Source organism: Brachionichthys hirsutus, unplaced genomic scaffold, assembly GCF_040956055.1.
Source record: "Brachionichthys hirsutus isolate HB-005 unplaced genomic scaffold, CSIRO-AGI_Bhir_v1 contig_330, whole genome shotgun sequence".
Taxonomy (NCBI): domain Eukaryota; kingdom Metazoa; phylum Chordata; class Actinopteri; order Lophiiformes; family Brachionichthyidae; genus Brachionichthys; species Brachionichthys hirsutus.
This window is the reverse complement of record NW_027180340.1, coordinates 376204-395521: the sequence shown is the minus strand read 5'-3', so window position 1 is coordinate 395521 and position 19318 is coordinate 376204. Positions and strand designations below refer to the sequence as shown.

The 19318-nt window shown below is 40.9% G+C and overlaps 2 protein-coding genes across 2 annotated transcripts in view; one reads left to right on the top strand and one right to left on the bottom strand.

Moving 5' to 3' along the window:
• Positions 1 to 19318, bottom strand: part of LOC137913712 (MAM domain-containing glycosylphosphatidylinositol anchor protein 2-like) — a gene marked incomplete at its 3' end in the record, with an annotated part of 116564 nt that overhangs the window by 77014 nt on the left and 20232 nt on the right. The window lies entirely within an intron of this gene.
• Positions 11126 to 13741, top strand: LOC137913719 (low choriolytic enzyme-like). The gene is made up of 8 exons (XM_068757351.1): positions 11126 to 11197; positions 11349 to 11367; positions 11465 to 11527; positions 11634 to 11780; positions 11896 to 12013; positions 13160 to 13338; positions 13428 to 13509; positions 13603 to 13741. Exons 1-8 carry the CDS (start codon positions 11126 to 11128, stop codon positions 13739 to 13741), a joined length of 819 nt encoding a protein of 272 aa, XP_068613452.1.

Genomic DNA, 19318 nt, shown 5'->3' with positions numbered 1-19318 from the left:
GTCGATCCCCAGCCACTGCAGCCTACACATCCTTGAGCAAGATAATGGATCCCAAATTGCTAACAACAGCGTTGAATGTTTGTGTGAATGGTTATGGCTCTTGGTGAGCTGTTGGTGAACTGCCTTGCCCGCCATAAATGTATGGCTTGTGCTGTAAAGGGTTCTCAGTGGCCGGTCAGACAAGAAAGGTGCTGCAAGTACAGTTCATTTAACATTATAGCAGGAAAGGCAAAGCTAGTTCTATCCCTAAATGACTTAACTGCATCCCATACGAGTTTATCATCAGGAATAGGATTCCGTCTGATTAACTGGAAATGTTATGGCGTAATTAAAATATAACTTTTTCAGTCAGTGCACTAAACACGTACTTGTAAACTGGTCAATAAAAAGGTATGCTGGGCAAATAAGCCTTCTTTGTTTAATGTTGATGATATTTTTACCACAGTTTTGTTGCCTTTCATTATTGAGAAAGCAGCCCTTTAATATTGTAATTATCTCAAATGAAGCTAACTTTATATAATTTTGGATAGGGCTGGAAAGAGCTTTGATCACGTGACAGTTCTGAAATGGATCCAGTTAAAGGGGTGGACTCAGGAATCTGGTTAAGAGTTTGATTTAATTTATTCGGACCGCTACGCTGTATTTCGCATCAAATAAAACAATATGTGTTATTAGAACTGTCAAATAACTCTGACAAATGGAAATTCTTCTGTGCCTGTGGTGTATTTCAATGAACAACGCTGCTCTATGGTGTTTTGTGCAGAACCCATATAAAAGTAATTCAAGCTTGCTTTCCGCAGCAACAGTCAGTTCCATATCACACAGAGTTTAGAAACGCCTTTGAAAATACAGAGTTCTGTTTCAGGAGATGCAGTGCAAATTAACAAGGTCCTGCAACTTTTATTTATTATCAGATATGTCCTTCGACATTCTTTAAAGTCTCATCCAAACGTCATGTGAACATGCTGAAGGCCGATTAATCAATTACTTATCTAAACTACCCTACCTATCCCCTTGGGGTGAAAGACCTTACAGGAGTGAGTGCTCATGTGCTATTTTGAACTGCCAAGGAGAAGCCATTTGGGAGCTGTGAACAGAACAAAAAAAGATTCTGCTGGTGGCACATGTAGACGTTGATTAGACCAGTTGAAGAATTGGCATTGACATAAGAGGCACATCTGCCAGTCGCCGTGATGTGACAAGCACAAAAGAGTGCAGGGGAAAACCACTGCTACATATTGATTAGATTTTTTCAGTTAATTTAATGAAGAATTATTCTGAAATCGTGTTTATTTGATCTGCATGCTGTCGTAATTAAATGGCCTTGGCGCTGATGTTGAGCAACATGCATATAAAACTCTGAGCTGCATATTGAGATATTATATTTGTATTAGTGTGCACGTCAGACTGTAGTGTTACAACCCCCCCACCCCCCCGCACTCCTCAACCTGCCCAACCATCTGCAGTCACATGCATACACTAAATTAAATTCACATGCACACAGCTGCAAGATTGCTGTAAGGTTAAAGAAGGGCCTGGAGATGCCACGAGCTAGGAGCAGAAATCTTTGATGAACCGCTCTTTCTTCATTTCATTATCTCATTTCCATAACAGTGACATTATTTCCCCGTCTACAGAGGCACAAAGTGGTGGGAGGAAAGGTGGGACATGGGGGAGATGGGGGGAGAACAAAAGGTCGGCTCAGCATTGTGCATGTTAGACTGCTAGTTCAGTGTTCTCTCCACATTTGCATTACATTTGTGTGTATGTCAAGTTGCATTCAGGTGCACAGTACGTTGCTGTGTGCTGACTGAGCAGCTCCCAGTACAGTGCTAGCGTTCCTTAGCCGTAGCGGGGGGATATGGAGACAGTTTTACCCCCTAGCAGGCTTGTTGCCACAGTTTGGAACACCTGGGTGATAGAGAGGGTTCCTGACAAAAATAAATAGACTCTAAATTTGACAAACAAATGGATGCAGAAAAACAGTTGGGGCTTTTTGTTGCATTGAGCTTAATGTCCTCAGACTAAACACTCAGGGCCATTAACCCTATCCTACCAGTTCTCTGGTGCTCCAACTCCGCTGAATGAAAGGATACAATATATATGAGGTGACATTAAAAACAGATTTGGGTATCAGGGGCTCACTAACATAAGTTATATATTTATTTCTAAGGTTGCAGACGTTAGATAACATTTGTCTCCACATTCACCCTTGAATTAGAATTGACAAATATATTGTGTAAAGACTTATTGGCAACTATAGGGGCAGTATCACAGCACAAATACGTCAAACTCTGCACCTAATCCTCAGGGATATACTTCTCTTTTCAGTCACTAACTTCTTCAGCATTTCCACTATGTAGCTACTAGATTTGTCTCCTGCTATTTGCTGCTCAAAGGGCAACATTTAATTAGACTTTTCTTAATTAAATTAGCCGCCTGCTGCTGCTGCTGCTGGAAACAAGGTTTATGACAGCAAAGGGACTCAGCCTTTACTAAAATGTTGGGGTTCCATCCATCAACCGTCTATCTAGCACCACTGACAGTTTCCAGGAACAATAGAGGTCAGAGCTCATTTTGCATGCATTTGGTGAAATATAAGGTACAGGTCACCGACATACGGAAACAAACAGCCATTTATTCCCACTCTCATCTTGACTTTGGACTGTGGGAGGAAGTAGCCCAGGATGCACACAGGAAGGTCTCAGGTGGCACTGAATCCAGGAACTCCTAAAGCCTCTTCATGGAGTTGCTGTTTCTGTAACTTGCTATAATTTGCCATTGCAATGTGATCAAACCATTGAATAACAATACCGATAAATGTAGATATAATTGAGAGTAAAATAATGCATCACTCAAGCAAAATCTATTATAAGGTTCTGATTATGCTATTATAAAATCATACAGCCCTATATATAGTGAACTTGATTGATATAATATTTCCCCTTTCATAACACAGACAGCAGGCCCACCCATATTATATTTTGAAATTGAGTAATGGGGAGGAGCATTGGCCGTGTCTGTTCAAGCGACGCAGAATCCAAGCATTGGTTATATCAGTGTGAATTCAATGGATTCTTACTTTGAGAATGGATAAACATGGTCGATTGCCAGAGGCGACACACAATAAATTCTATTATTTTCTTTGCTTCCCCCCATGCCTCACATTTTCGAACCCGTAAAGCTTATAAAACACCTAACCGTTCCTCCTGTATAATTGAGAAGCAACTCATCCACGGGGTCACCCATGTGTGTAAGGCCTTGAAATGGTTTTCCAACAGCACATGCATATTATTACATCAGGGCTTGTCAGGGCGTATTGATTACACAGCGTAATGCACTCGCATGCACTCCTCAGCCTACGCTGTTATTGTAAATGAGACTCTGTATAGATCCGGCTTCCCACTATCAGCACACCTCATCTATCAAAGTATGTACGGTGGCCTGGAAAACACAGACATCCATACGGTGCAGACGCTGCAGCATCGCAGGAAACACGGCAGCATATTTGTTCAGCTCAACAGAAAAAGACAGACAGCCATTATCTGGATCAAGAGGGACATGTCAGGTGGTCTTTTTGTGGCACAAGGGGGGACATACTGAATCTTACCGGCATCATTTGGGTTGGCTTGAGAAGAAATATTTCATTAACCGCAAGAGCAGAAAAAGGCTCAGATGTGCTATTTAAAAAGAAAAACATAACCGCACACGTGTGTGATGCCCTGCTGAGATGGAAGGAGAGGAGTGAGAGAAGATTGTGGAAGATGTTGGTGTGGCGATTTAGAGGTCAGATTCGCCATTCCACAGAGTGCTGAAGCACAGCAGGGGTTATCGAGCTTGAATGCATGCAGCTGCATCTATTATGTTCATGCAACTTTTAAGCCACGAACACCATCTTGAGGAAGCGACAGAAAAACAAGTCTGGTTCCAGCCGATGCATTACCTAAAAGCTTATAAGGTGATACTAGCTGTTTCGCTGCAAAGCAAAATTGTTGTGAGAGGCTATTTGGTGTTTTGCTTGAAACAGTGCTGTGCTGGTGCTGTCTCTGTCCGTGGTGCTGAAACATGCAGGAGTCGTTGCAGCCACTTAAATCCATTGTTTTTGGGTTTTGCTGTAAATTTATAGGATTTTGGATAAATTCTACAAAGACTACTTGCACTTCAATATAAAATTGCAAGTTGTGTTTAAACATAGATTTAAATCAGCACATATCAGCAATCATTCAGGCAAAGTTACTGTTGCCTTTTCCAGCTTCACAAATGTGAACAATTGCTGTTTTTCTTTCTCTGCTCTGATAATTACCTCCGCTGAGGCGGGGGTTATGTAATCGCCGACTGTCCTTCCGTCCCTCCCTTAGCAAGATAAGTCAAAAGTTTACCGACGGATCTTGATGACATTTTCAGGAGATTTTGGGAATGTTACCAGGAATGGATGATTACATTTTGGTGATGATCTCGAAGAGATCCTGGATTCTGGAGCAGTTTGACGTAGGGTGGGGGTCTCTATCTCACAACCGAATTTCATCTGGATCCGATCCAGAATGACGTTAGGAAGAAATATTACATTTCAACATTGAAAACCCCATTCACGGATTAAAAAATCACTTAAAAATCAGCTCCAATTCACTTTTACTTTTCATGGTTGGTGTATAAAGATACCAAGAATAATTTATAACCTTTTGATGATGATCCAGATCATCATGTGGACGGTGTAAATCTAATTAGGAGGGGAATGAGCTGCTTGGCGAAGGTCTGCGCTCTCTGGGTGCTTTGAGTTAATCATTTTATCTGTTGGCCTGGAAAGAACCACTTGGAATCAAAGCGTGATGAATATTTTAGGTCCATGTTTAATATTAAAAAAGGGGAAAAAAGCACCACTACATTCGATTGTCTGATTCCTTAATGTTTGATCATGTGTACGACCAACCTGTTATCAACGCTCATGTAATTCATATACAATATCAGATAAAATAACATGCTGGACAGTTTACCAGTTTTTCTGGTACTATATACTAGTACTATATATAAATTATAGTTTATAATATTATTTAGCAAAACCATGAACAAATAAATACACTTTGGATTTCCTATAGCCAGAAAAGAAAACAAGAATGAAATACTCAGGATCCCCGAATATGGAAGCATTTCACTGACACAAGACAGCTCAAAGGGACTTATTCTTGCTTTCAAAATTCATTACAATTGTTAATTGCTTTTGTGAGGAAAAACTTCAAATCTTAAAATTGAAACTCCTCTGAAATTGAGCAGTGCATGTTAGCCCATGGTATAAATAATGCAGTTCATGTAGCTATAAACAATGCTGCATGGCCAAATGCTCCCTGACAGAGCATCACAGCTTGACAGCCAGAGCATCAGCTAAGTAACCCTTTGCAGGTTTTTCCTATCCCAGTCAGCCAGTCTCTCCATTCATCGCTCCACACTGGCATAACAGGCCTGTTGTGGCAGTTTGATTTCCCTAAACAGTACTAATCAGACATCTGTAGGGAAGGATAAAGCCCAGATTGGCTGTAACTGTGCAGCAGGTCTCTGTTGATAGGCCTAACTCTCGCCAACACTCACACAATTGGCTAGCGTCAGGCAGCAGCTTTCTTTATGGCTGGCTAGTGGCGAGCCAGCAAGCTCATGGAGGATACAGTATCTGGCAAACCTCTGAAGATTGGGCGCCTGCCGCCAAAGACCTGTCTGATGATTGGTTGTGCTGACTCCAGCGTAAACTGATTGTCCTATCAATGCCCACGGCACAGGCTGGCTGACAGTGCTGCCTGCTGGCTTTTTTGCAGCACGCAGCTATACATAACACCTCCAGGGGGAAAATGCCCATTTGTCTGTGTGTGTGTGTGTACCATGCATACTGTAACTTTTTGAGGAAGGAGCTGCGTAGCTAAGCCCTGCCAGCAGCCTGTAACACCTCATCATTTCAAGCCAGGCAGGAAATGGGTTTTAGAGATCTCTCACTGAGCAATGCTCCTGGAAATGAGGGTTACAGGTCTCCATATATCAGCAGCACAGGCCTGGAAAAGGGCCCATTTAAGTTAGCTTCACTGCGACACTCCAGTATCAAAACCATTTGACTATATCCACTTAGAGCAATATCACCAAACCCAAACTGTTGCAGTCATTTGAAAATTATTTTGGGTCTGAGGCTTTTTTTTTTTCCATTTTGTAATGAATGTTAATTTTTTCCACTGCATCTTGCTCACTGAAGGGTGCTTATTCAATGGGATGTTGAAGACAGCTCAGTGAAATGGTGAATATGAAAAACGGCAGTTCTTAAGAGCCTCATTAGGGGATTTTCTTCATTTGGGTGAAAACCATAAGTAAGTCAGTGCATATAGTCTGTGAGGCAATAAAATAATGGTTTGATGGAATTGCCAGAGGAAAGAAGATTAAGAGACGGGAAAAGATAAGAAAAGAAAGCATTAGAGATCATTCCCCTAAATGATGCGGTTGAATGGTTTGACAGGTGAGTTCACATCGTGTTTTGTCATCACACATTAACCACGTAACCCGTCATATTTTTCAATATTTTAGGTAGACTTCCACTTCAAGCAAGGATAACAGAAGATCCAAAGTCTTTTCAACTGCCTTTTTTTTTGTTAAGTCGGATGTAAACCTCTGTCTCTGCATCAAGCCTCCTTTAGGGGATATCGCAACAGTACGACTCACCACACCTCCACTACTCAGCTCGCACGGCAAACACAAATGACCTCTGCACTATGTTCATTGATAAAACAAGCTGTCAACTAAAGCCATGTCTTTAACATGCATCTACACCACCACCCATTAGCCAAGGTGTGACCAATGTAAACGGTGTGTGACCACAGTCAGCAACTACAAACAGAGGACATTGTGTTTCCTATAATCCAACATCCTCCACAATGCACAAAGAGGCTTATTTCAAGATCTGCAGACGTAGAGGGTCTATGAAATGGTTCACTTTGAGCTACAGGCTAACAGTCGATAGATAATACATTTGTAGAGACAGCACTGATGTTTAGCAGGTTCAGGCACCCCTCACAGGGTGACCACAATTGATAGCGGATGAAAATACATCTAGATTCACAACAAGAAATCAACACCTTGATAGTATCTCTGATATTTGGACAAAGGCATACCTTTAGTGAACGTATCGGGGCCATTGGGAGATTAATCGAACAAATTACGATGGCTATTCAACTCATGACCTCTGCTATAAAACATGTAGAACACAGTGCAATAACGAAGGTTCGTAGGGCATATCGCAATAATTACAGGAAACAGACTCATCTCTCCACGGAGGAACACATATTTTTAATTTGAGATCTTTCGATAAGTTATTTTAATTATACAGGAGAGGTTTATATCGGTTGTCAGACGTGAGTAAGCCTCTTCTCCGTCAGCTCTTGGGGTGTTAAGCGGGAGACGTGGGTGGGAAAAGCAGATGATTCAACAGTCAGTTTCTGATGTGCACTTTAGCAAGGGAAATGGAAGAGGTGTCAATCATATCTGAAAAAGTACACATACAAAATGACAGTCCGAAATGATTATTACTAAAAGAAAGTGTCTTTGAAGTTGGAACTATTGACCGGTAGAACTGTAGAACCCGGCAGATCATTCTTCCTACTTTTACTGCTTTCTTCTTTCTGCACTCGTTTATTTCTATCAGCTCCAACACATTTCATAGAACGACTTGCCAATCCACTTCATAAAGCTCTTGACATCTCATCCATCAAACAGAATTATTCCCTGAAAGAGCTGTGCAACAAGACTGCAGCTCAATCAATTGCATTGGTACATTAATACACCTGATTTAATTTACTATTTGTGTGGCTCTTACAACATTCACAATTCTCTCCAATTAATCTGGCGTTTGTATTGAGTGCGTTTGTCTGAATGTCAATTAATATAAGCAAGATGTAAACTGTCGTATGAATAGGGGGAGGCAGGCAGGCTGATCATTTTCATAGGGAGAAAACAAATAATTATATTACTTTGAGTGACTAATGTCATAAAAACCAGATCGTTGCCCACACATGTTCAAATATATAAGAAATAGTCTTATATCAGGCAATCCGCAGGAAGAATATTTGCCTTATTCGTCAAATATTTATATTAATTGCTCCATAATGAACGTAGCCCACGCAACAATTTATCGTTAGGTTGACGTGAAGTCAGATGTGGAGCAAAATGGGAGAGGAAGACAAGCATCCGTGTTGGATAAGACGACAAACTGCAGGAGGAGACAGAACGGGAATGAGAGAGAGGCAGCAGAGCAGGCTAATGCATTTCATTTCTCAGGATGCTTATCACAGCAGTGGACTTCCTGGAACGCACTTACAACGGAACATCAGTGCAGCTATCCGAAATGTTAAGCACATTGTTAAACAGTCCATTACATAAATTGGTATTGCTCATTGAATGTTGTCCTTGGCTGCCCACGTAGAGTGGTGGACAAAAAGACAAAGATGTACTCTAGCAAGTGGATGGCTAACCTGGGGTTGCGTCACTGTTGTTGGGTGTTAGTTGGAACAATCTGCTCCACGTTCTTCCTACCTTTCAATGTTATCAAAGGACAACAAACATATTTTAAATTAAATGAAGGTTTGAGCTTTGTAAAGAAAAAGATCAGTGTGATGATTGTTGTTGTCAGGTTAAAACCAGAGGATCTTTATTTTTCCGTCTGTTTGTTTGTTTGTCTGTCTGTTAGCAGGATTACAGAAAAACATCATCATGGATCTAGATGAAAATTAATATTACATTTTAACATTGAAAACCCCATTTACAGTGTAAATTCAATTGCGAGGGGAATGAACTGCTTCCTGGGGGTTTGTGCTCTCCGGGTGCTTTTCCAGTTTAAATATTGGATCAGAAACAGCTGCTGCCTGATATCTTGAACACTGATTGATCATATGAGTATTTTATTTCCAAAGGTGACAGAGGTAAACACAGTGCTTGAATAATTACGAAAAAAAACGCTGATTGACTCAACCACATTATTGTCTCCTTCTTTCTCTCTTTCTTTCAAGAAAGCTGAGAGAAGTAATCCCTGTGCCTTCTCCTGGGTTTGTCATTAAGTGACTGTTTCGGCTTTAATGCAATAGTTTAAAAATTCAGTTTGTAGGATTATTTTTTGATATTCAAGGGGAACTTATTACATTTTAAATATACATTATCATAATGTGACATTGTTTTGTAAAGTCCCTCTGCCAGTGTCATCACAATCCTGTAAGTTCTACCTCTAAAAGGTTCTTATGGTGGCAGCATGGTGTTGCATTTCCTTTTTGGCTGTTTGCCTGCAAGAAAAAAGTGTTTTTTTTATTGAATCAGCATTCTTCATTTTCAAATCAAAAACAAACAAAAATCTAGATGAGTGACTACTTTTCACTGTCAATGTTAGACTATCAGAATTGTGCTAAATTACAGAAGGAAAATGCTTCCCTTTACTGCTGAACATCAATGAACCTTTGTGTTTCCATTAAAGTCCATTGAACCCATGAAGAAGAGAAACATGTAGAACAAGCTTAATTGAGATTACACTGTCACCATGTACTCTAATTTATCAGTCCAGCAATCCTTTTTGAAGCTTCTCCACTGCTTAACTAAATGCAAATGTTTGGTGAGAACTCAGAAATCTTTGCAGGTTGCACCGGACTGACATCCAATTGAATAAGATCTACTCCCCCTGCAGTCGGAGAGGCATTAGGAATGAAGCTCAATGGAATCGATGGGTCATACATCATTGAGCATGACTAGTGCTGTGCCTGTGCCTCTAAAACACAAATTGCATTACCTGTGCAGCCACACGGATCACCTCAATTGGACATGCAGGAAACACACACATCCAAGCACGCATGCAAGCACGTAGGCACATGCAGGCGTCCATGTGCAAAATGCACGATGCAAACCCTGTAAATTGCACAGCTCTATAGAGTTTTACTGGGCTTGCACCACCTGCAGTTCATCTCTCTTAAAGACACAAACACACGCACACACACACACACAGTGTAATTTTTGTTCCCCAGTAATAAATGCCACATTATTGTGATGTACAGTGGAGGGTCCTATCATATAAAGGTTGCAGTGAGGGAATCTCAGCTTGAAGCTGCCGGCCTTGACATGCAAAATCAGATCCTAAAACTGTTTATGGTGCCATGAAGCCAGACAGCATCCCTCTTCGCTTGTAAACAGTCCCCTGGAAGCTGATGATGTATTAGCGAGCCATTCCAATAAATCTGAATACTCAGCTCTCTAAACAACCCATTTGTGGATTTTCAGTGTTTAGAAGGCTGTGTTGTGTTTCTAACAGTCTGGTGGCCTAGGTTTGGTCGTTCCAGCAGAGATCATCACTGATGCAGCAATAGCAGCAGCGCCTCAGTAATGAATTCAGGACTTTAAGGCGACTCACTAATTGAGCTATTATTATTATGATTTGAAAGAGCAAATTTTAAACAGGACTGCACAGTAGTACCATAGGCCACACACAATGTAAAGTGTAAAGGTCATTGTGAAATTCATGGGGGGGGGGGGTGGGGTCGGTAAATTAAAAACAACTGGTTAGTTTATTGGGAAATAGGGCTTTCATTTAGATATACGCTGCATGTATCCATAACACTGAAGTTAAGTTTTGTTTGTCAGATCATTGGATCAGATATTATGTTTGTCCTCATGCTAATAGCAACATCAGCTGCTTTTTGAAATGACGGAAAATCAGGCCAACCCCCCCCCCCCCCAATTAAAAATAAATCACAAATAAAAAAACAAAACCCTAAAAAAATATGATTTAAATAATATGAAGTGACAGACACAAGGGATGCGTCTGTTGTTGATTGGACAGGCCCGGGCATCATGAGTGGACCCCCGGCTGGGTAAAAAAGCCATCTGATGCTATTTGAGCTAACAGATCCCCCTAAAATAAGATTATTCTGTGTGGCCACAGTAATCTTGGGTGGATAGTGGCAGTCCCATCAGCTGTGTGTCTAAGACTGGGCCATTAAACACATACCAGTAATCTGTGCACACATACACTCCCTGACAACCTGCATATAAAGACAGCTCCGACAGCACTTCAGCATCAGTCCTCATTGAGACGAGTCAGGAATCAGATTATCAGTGCAGTCAGGAAATGATGGACTTCAGGAAGATGGCTTCTCTGCTGCTGCTGCTGCTTCTGGGCCTCTGCAACGCTCATCCCAGCAATGTAAGGAATTACCCATGACATATTATATAGAACAGCGTAATGGCGTTCATGTGATATATATACAGCAAATGGAGCTTCTCATATTTGTCTTAGTCCAGATCGTTGCATTAAAAGTTAAGACTTTCAAAAATAAAGTATTTTTCCCCCCCAGGATCATGACGCTGATAACGGTAAGTACAGAAATGACTATATCAGAAAAAATATATGAGATAAATCACTTTGTCAGTGTGAACAAAATAGTACTACAGCTTTGCTTGCACTGATTAGAGAGCTCAGGGGATGGCTCTGACTCTGAGGACATGACCGCAACTATACTGAGGATGAATAATGGTGAGTATTCAATCGTGATTATTTTAATTCAATTACAGAAACTGCTTTTCTTCTTTGATTTTCCAGCTATTCTGATAAGTGGATTAAAATGTTTATTTTCCAATAGGATCTCCTGATCTTTTGCTGGAAGGAGACTTGGTCATTTCACGAGTCAGGAATGCTATGAAGTGCCATCATGACTTGAATAGCTGTCTGTGGCCAAAGTCCGCTAATGGGAATGTGGAAATCCCTTTCCTTATGAGCAATAAATATGGTATATAATTTTGCGAAGAATTCATACATTAATGGAACTGGATTCTGTATGTTCATGTGTCTCTTTCACGCAGCGAATGGACATTGTTACTGATGATGTGCTTTTCTAACTGTAGATAAAACGGAGAAGATAAAAATACTGAAAGCGATTAAGGACTTGGAATCCAAGACCTGCATTCGCTTCATTCCACGCAAGAATCAGACGGCGTACATAAGCATCGAACCAAGATATGGGTGAGTCATCTATGCACCAGACGTACAAATACACAAATGCAAAAAATACTGTTGTCCGGTTTGGACTTTGGACACTTTACAAGTCAGACTGCACTAGTGTGAAAGCTGATACTGACACATCTATCTGATGGTGCACACCAAGCATTGAAGAGACAGGGGGCTGGAATAAGATCAACCGCCATCAAACAGTGCCATGGCAACACACAAAAGCATCATTGCATTTAAATATAGTAAGAATAATGCTAAAATAGTCCGACAGAATATCAGCTCTCCATTTCACGATTTTTATTGTGAGTTTCTAGAATATTTTATGTTGTGTGTTCTTTAATTTAATAATTCTGTGCCAGTAGAAACTGGCACAGAATTATTGTAGACAGATACAAAACGACCAAGTAGAGATGGAAAAAAATGGAATGTAATACGAATAGACAAAAAAAAATAACAGACATACAAAACTAACAATAATTTATTTTATAGGAAGATAATGACTCCGTCCTGTCATTACCATATTTTTGACTTCTTGTTCCTGCAGAGTGGGGCTTTAGGTGTCCATCCGTGCACACAGGTTATAACTGCAACATGCATGTTGCTTTTAATTAGCTCACAACAAGAGCTTCAGGAGAAAGAAAGAGCTGTTAGAACAGGGGTGGGCAAACTTTTTTTTACTCGCGGGCCACAATGGGTTCTAAAATTTGACAGAGGGGCCGGGCCAGGAACAGATGGATGGAGTGTTTGTGTGAACTAATATAAACGACGTGTAAAAGCGATTACAGAAAAGGATTTTGCCGTTTATAGGTAGCATTACAGGGAAAAAGGTAAAATGAAAGAGGTTTATAATAACATTTTATTTAATGATATTATTTGGACAAGTTCGGCGGGCCGTATTATAAAGCCGAACCGGCCGTATATGGCCCCCGGGCCTTTGTTTGCCCATGTCTGTGTTAGAAAGTCAGATCATAGTGAAGAGAAAAATAAAAACAAAAACAAACAAACAAACCAGAAACTCTAATAATGTCAAAAGAGAGGTAATTATAAATACATATACGCATACAGTGGCTAGTAAAATAAATGCAATTAATTATTGAATCAATTGTCAATGCATGCAGTGGTAATTAATATTAGTGATCTCTATCTTTTGTATTACAGCTGTTCCTCTTCACTTGGTTATATTGGAGACAAGCAGGTAGTGTCACTTCAAAGGGCTGGCTGTGTACGTAACGGCATCATCCAGCACGAACTGCTGCACGCTCTGGGTTTCAACCACGAACAGACCCGAAGCGACCGTGACAAGCACGTGAAAATTATTTGGGCAAACCTCGATAAATGTAAGAAACTCAAAGCGTTTGTTCATGAGCCAGAGATTCCGACTGACGTTAGTCCGTCTCTTATTTATTGATCTTTTTTATGTCAACAGATTATTGGATAAACTTCCGAAAGCAGGACACTAATAATCTCAACACTCCATATGACTATTCCTCTGTTATGCATTATGGAAGGTAAGAGAGAACAAAAACATTACAGCTATAGTGAAATTTACAAACTCATTTCACCATTGTGCCGTGTGTCATCAACATTGTCCAAATCTATAGGAGGGCCTTTGGAAAGTTTGGAGCAGTATCCATAATTCCCATCCCGGACCCTTCGGTTGCCATTGGGCAGAAAGAAGGTGTGTCCAACATTGACATCCTCAGGATCAACAAGCTCTACAATTGCTGCAGTTACATTTAGAATATGTGACAGTGCAACAATAAAACAGAGGTTTTAATATTAACTTTGCCTCTTGTCCTTTTTAATCAGAGAAATATGTATTTTGTGTTCTATGAAAATTGACATCCACATTTAAAGAGGAGGTATTTTTCCTTCGGAGTAAAAAAAAACCTTTTAAGAAATTTGGCCATGGAACTAAATTATGATTTAGAGGGTTTACAGGCAGGAGGCATTTAAGGGAAGATACTCAGCATTGCAATCTGGGAAGTGTGGAGACGAAATACAAGTCAAGAAATCTCTGGCTCAATTACTTCCATTTTGACGAGGGCTCCAACTTTATTGAGATGTTAAGGGAAAACTGATTCAGTCTAGGGATATTCTTTACATTCTGACACTACACTGTAAAACTAGATAGATTTACAGTTGAATCTGCAGTTTTCTGGGGTCACACAGGAAGGTGCTGTGAACCACAATGCACTCTGGGAGAAATAAAGCATGATTTCAGCACTTTGAGAGAATTGTATTATTTACAGAGATTTACTGTTAACATATATGTAAGCAGCAGTGCATCATGGGAAGGTGAAAGTGGGGGGGAATTAATTTTGACATGCTGGAACAAGCTCAAACGTTTGACACAAAAGTTGTCACCACTTTTGTTCTGCCTGAAAGTGTTAAAATGTCACGGAGTGACAAAGGTGTGGCATCATATTAGTAATTCATAGTATTTTTAATTTTTATTTTTACTAGTATTTATTATCAGGAGTAGCATTATTGCTTACATAACATCATCCAATAATTACACGGTACTTTACTGACAAAACCTTAAATAGTTATGTGTTGTAAATGTTCATGAATACAGTAATGAACTTTATACTTCAAGTATTATATTGTAATTCTAACTGCAGGTACGGACCTAAAACGTCGTTTTGTGCTATTTTGTTTTTTCTCCTCACACTCCGCCTAGATTCTGGATGAAAAAAAAGTCAGGAATCGGAGGAGAAAGGTAAATTTAATCTGATATAGAAGTACATGGTACAATACCTTCATAATTAAGTTATTTTCAATTTCTGGTCTTAGTAATTAAGTTTGGGATTTGTACACTCGCGAGGAGTACAGTGTTGCATTGAGGTACATCAACACTGCGGTATATTTGCCTCTGCAGGAAGGCAACGATGTGGTAGAGCATCAGATAAATCCCTCTCCTCCTACTCTTAAACCCTGCAAAGACATGAGTTTTTCACTTGGCCACATCCCACACTTTTGAATGCTTTCTTCGCCCTTTGAAATCCTACGCATTGTTTTTGTTCCGTGTTCACCCCAATGAGAGAGAGAGAGAGAGAGGGAAAAAGTCAGAGCGGCATTGAGCGAGGGAGAAGTGGTGTGGGAGTATAGGGGTGAGATAATGGAGAAGGCCTGGGAAAGAGAATCGATTCTTATTAAGCACATTTTCCTCCTCCCAGGATGTATGAGCACACAAACAACCTGCTGTCGTTTCTCCACCGTTCCGCTTTACACCCAGCTAAAGAGGTCACAGCACAAGTTAGGCAATCTGTACAGAACAGACGGACACAGCGCCCTTAATGTTTCAGCTCATATCAATCCTACTGCACATGAAATATTAAAATCTACATGTTTATTGAAATATTTAAGGCTCCGGGCTCTATTCATGCGCCAAGAGGCCGCGAGAGACTCGCATCCTGCTGGCAATGAAGGTTTTCTGCAAGTCCTGATTAAAATAAGATTGCAGATGAGAGCAAGTAGGAACGCAGTGTGGTAAACATAAAATAAATAGAATAATAAAATAACTGAATCTTCAATGAAACCAGAGTCTAATGAAACTCATCTCTATATGAATCGCAAGGCTCCAGTCAACTAAAACACATTAGCTAAAATATTTATATTTCCTCTAATTAATTTACCAGGGAGGAATCTTTAGTTTTAGGGGCACCCACCCTTTTTTTTTTTTAAATCCACAAGAATGTGAAATGAAAGCCCGATCGATGCATGCTAGGATTGTGCAGTGGTATATTGATAACAGCTTTAAAGTGTTGTCTGTGAGGCCTTTACACTTGCTCTTTGACCACACTTTAAAGGGCAGTCGGAGTAAAACCAGCAGGGTCTCCTGTAGGATGTCTGCTCTAATGAGAGCAGGCTGACTGGAGCCAAATGCAGTCTGATCTGTGATGTCATTCGTAATATGCTGGCAGGCCGTAACTGCCGGCTGGCTGAGCGGCTCCTCACCCCCCGTGTTATTAAGAACACAGAGCAGCGTACCTGCCTGTCTTCAGAAGGGATGAGCGTCAACATACATCTCTCCTCAAGTCACTGCTAATTACCTGCGCCGAGGCGAGGCGAAGGCGGGGGTTATGTAATTGCCGGCATCTGTCTGCTCAAAAGGTTCTGGGCGGATTTGGATGAAATCTTTAGGAAATGTTCGGAATGTTACCAGGAGCAGATTATTACATTTTAGTGACGATCCAGAAGAGATCCTGGATTCTGGATCACTTTGAATTATTCCGTATTGTTGCCGTCAATGGCGCTTCAAAATTTGTTCCTCAATATCTCGGTTGATTATTGACCAATGTTTATGGAATTTGACACAGCCTTCTAGGGTGGGGATCTCTGTCTCGCGGCTGAATTTCATCCCGATCAGATTTGTAACTTTTTGAGTTATCTTGCTAACAGAGAGATAGACAGACAAACAAACCAACGCCTGTGATTCCATAATGGCCGCCTTGGCAGAGGTAATCCTCGCTCTAGCAGAGCTGCATTGTGTCCAGCAAAGACAAAGGAGTCTAAACCGCAAAAATTACAAACGGTATCATTTACATGAAAACCAATTTATAATTGTGCAAATTAAGAAAGGTATTAAGAGAGGACAAAAACATCCAATATTGAGACGAGAAGAACGAAGGACTGAAGACAAAATATGTCAATGAAGGAGACAAACAATGTGCAGATAAACAATTGCTGCTAAAATCTAATGTAAATATTTTCCTCAAAACCACCTTGTCCAAATCTACAAAACATCAAATGAAACCAGTAAAAAAAAAAAAAGTATTATCCGCTGACAAACACAAATAAACAAACTACCGTATAACAAATAACGTCCTCTGTGCAGGAAAAGCTGCGTAACTATATAATTCCCATTTAGTTTTTAACATTGCCGTTGTCTCGTTGAAGTCACTGAGTGGTGAAATGCATTTTCTGCAGAGAAGGATGTGGATTTAATCCCCACCATTCATTGCATTAAAATATGTGTCTTATCTTGACCGGTGTGGCGGAAGAGTGAATGATAGCACCGTCCAGAAGCTCTTAAACAGTCATATGGGTGTGTGCAGAATAAATAACATATGGCGCTGCCTCCTCCTGAATATAATCAAACAGCCTAATAACCAAGATAATTTTGAAAGACAACAGAAACAGTTGCTCGCACAGATCACTTGATTTTTGCAACGTGCCTTCAAAGCCTGTCCCGGGTCACGAGTGACTTAACTGTTAAGTGCCCCTTTCGAGAGAGATGAAAGCAGTGCTGAACAAAAAACAAGCACATTTAGTTAAGGATGCCATCAAAGGAAACAACAGATTGGCATCCAGATCCAGGGAGACTTTGTTGTTGCCCTGCAGGACCCAGTGGAAATGATTAGCAGCCAAGGGGAGCAAAGGTAGGCGAACTCCGACACGTGCTATTGTTGAAGCTTTCATGGAGTTTTGCTCGGCTTCTTCTGCAGATCTGAGGAGCCGAAAATTAACTTCTGAGATGTCTGAACCTAGAATAGCATGCTGGCAACGTCCTTTCTGTTGTCACTGCATTCTCAAATCCCATGAATGTTTCATACCTCATGCGCCGTGATACTCGCAGCAGACATGACATGAAAAGACGGACATTTCAGAAAGCTAAAGCAGTGTGAAGCGGTTCTGATGACAGTGGAGATCGACTGCTACAAAGCTGTTTTCTTTGCAGACCGTAAATGTTACCGCCTGTGCGTGCTAAAGAGAAATGACGTTTTTTTTTTTAAAAAGTCCCTTGTAAATGTGTAAATCAGACCGGGGCATTAGTCTACAATCCCTCTGAGCTGCATTCACAGAGCTGCGCCACATTTCTGTATGTCAGCAGTGAGGAATCACAGCTGTCGGAAATGATGCGGTCCCATTAGTGACGGAATCCAAACTGAGACGGAGCCAGCCGGAAAGCCACTGAGGGGACAAGATGATAACAAGGTACTCATTGGAGACGTGAGGGATGTGTTTGTGCATCACTTTCCCAGTGTGTCTGATGAGAACGGGGAAGGAGGAGGAGGAGATGGAGGGGGTAAGAGAAAGATAGAGAGCGAAGGCATGACGAGTGACGGGGAAATGATGGGGGAGATAAGATGAGACAAATAGAGAGGGGAACAATGAGGCTGGGGAGCAAGAAGGAGTGACTGGGAGCATAATCAAGGCAAGACGGTGCTGAAACAGATGAATCAAAGGAGTGCCTAAAGCAAGTGAGTTGGAGTTCAAGTGGGGAGACACGGGGGCCAATAGCCAGCTCCCTGAGAGATTAGCCGGTTTATTCACGGAGAGTTACTGATCTCTCATCCTTCAGATTGCTTCCCCTTTGAGGTATGCCGTGTGCATCATCACCGAATAGACGCCGCCACATTACAAGAGCCTCAGAGGAAATCACTTCACTGCAACAGGGGTCTGATGTCACAAAGCAGGAGAAGCTCTCAACAGCACATTAAAACGCAGCCGATGAGCCACCCAGCGTAGAAGCCAGGCCAGCCAGACCATCTTTAACGTCTCCATTAGCTGACCTAAAGAAACTAAATGCATAACAGCTAAGAGAGAGGCTGCTGACGTTCAAATAGCTATTATGATGACAGGGTGTGTGTGGACGATCTGCTACCAATAGAGTCTTAAACGCTGTACTTACTTTAAAGAAAATACACTTTAAAAAGTTTTGATCAAGCTAAAATGCTTCTTGTGTTCTTAATCATATAATAATAACAGAATCATTATTGTCTTGTTTTGGTCCGCTAACCACGTCACTCAACAGGTGTCCTCACAACTGATGTTTTTTCCATCACTTAATCCCATTGATCAAGGTCTTTGTTCAGCACGTTAAATTAATGCTTGAGAACTTGAGCGTCCGCTGAGGACCAGCAGAGCGGAGTGTACATTCTAAAAGTGCGATTGTAAAATTACACCTATAGAAATATAATTACAATCTTTAAATGTGGCAATTACATGTGGCAATTACACAGGAGTCTGATTCCTGTGAGCAGCACAGCTAATGGCAGCTTCCCATATCTATGAATTCTTGCAAGGCTGTTGATTCCATGTCATTAATGACACCCATCTGCTTTCACAGGGAGGACGCCTCGTCTTACTGCTGCAGCTAATTATCATGGCATTAGGCAAGCAGCACTTCACTTTCTTTGTCCTTGGTGGATTTTGCCAATAATCCCGGGTGGATTGTGATTTTCCGACAGCTGTTTCTGATTTTCCGTTGATTACACGTCCTCGGTGTTTTGGAGAGAGCCTAATTAAGTTTTTGGTGATGGCTCCCAAATCACTTTCAAGCCAATAAACTGGACTGTAATTTACAATTGA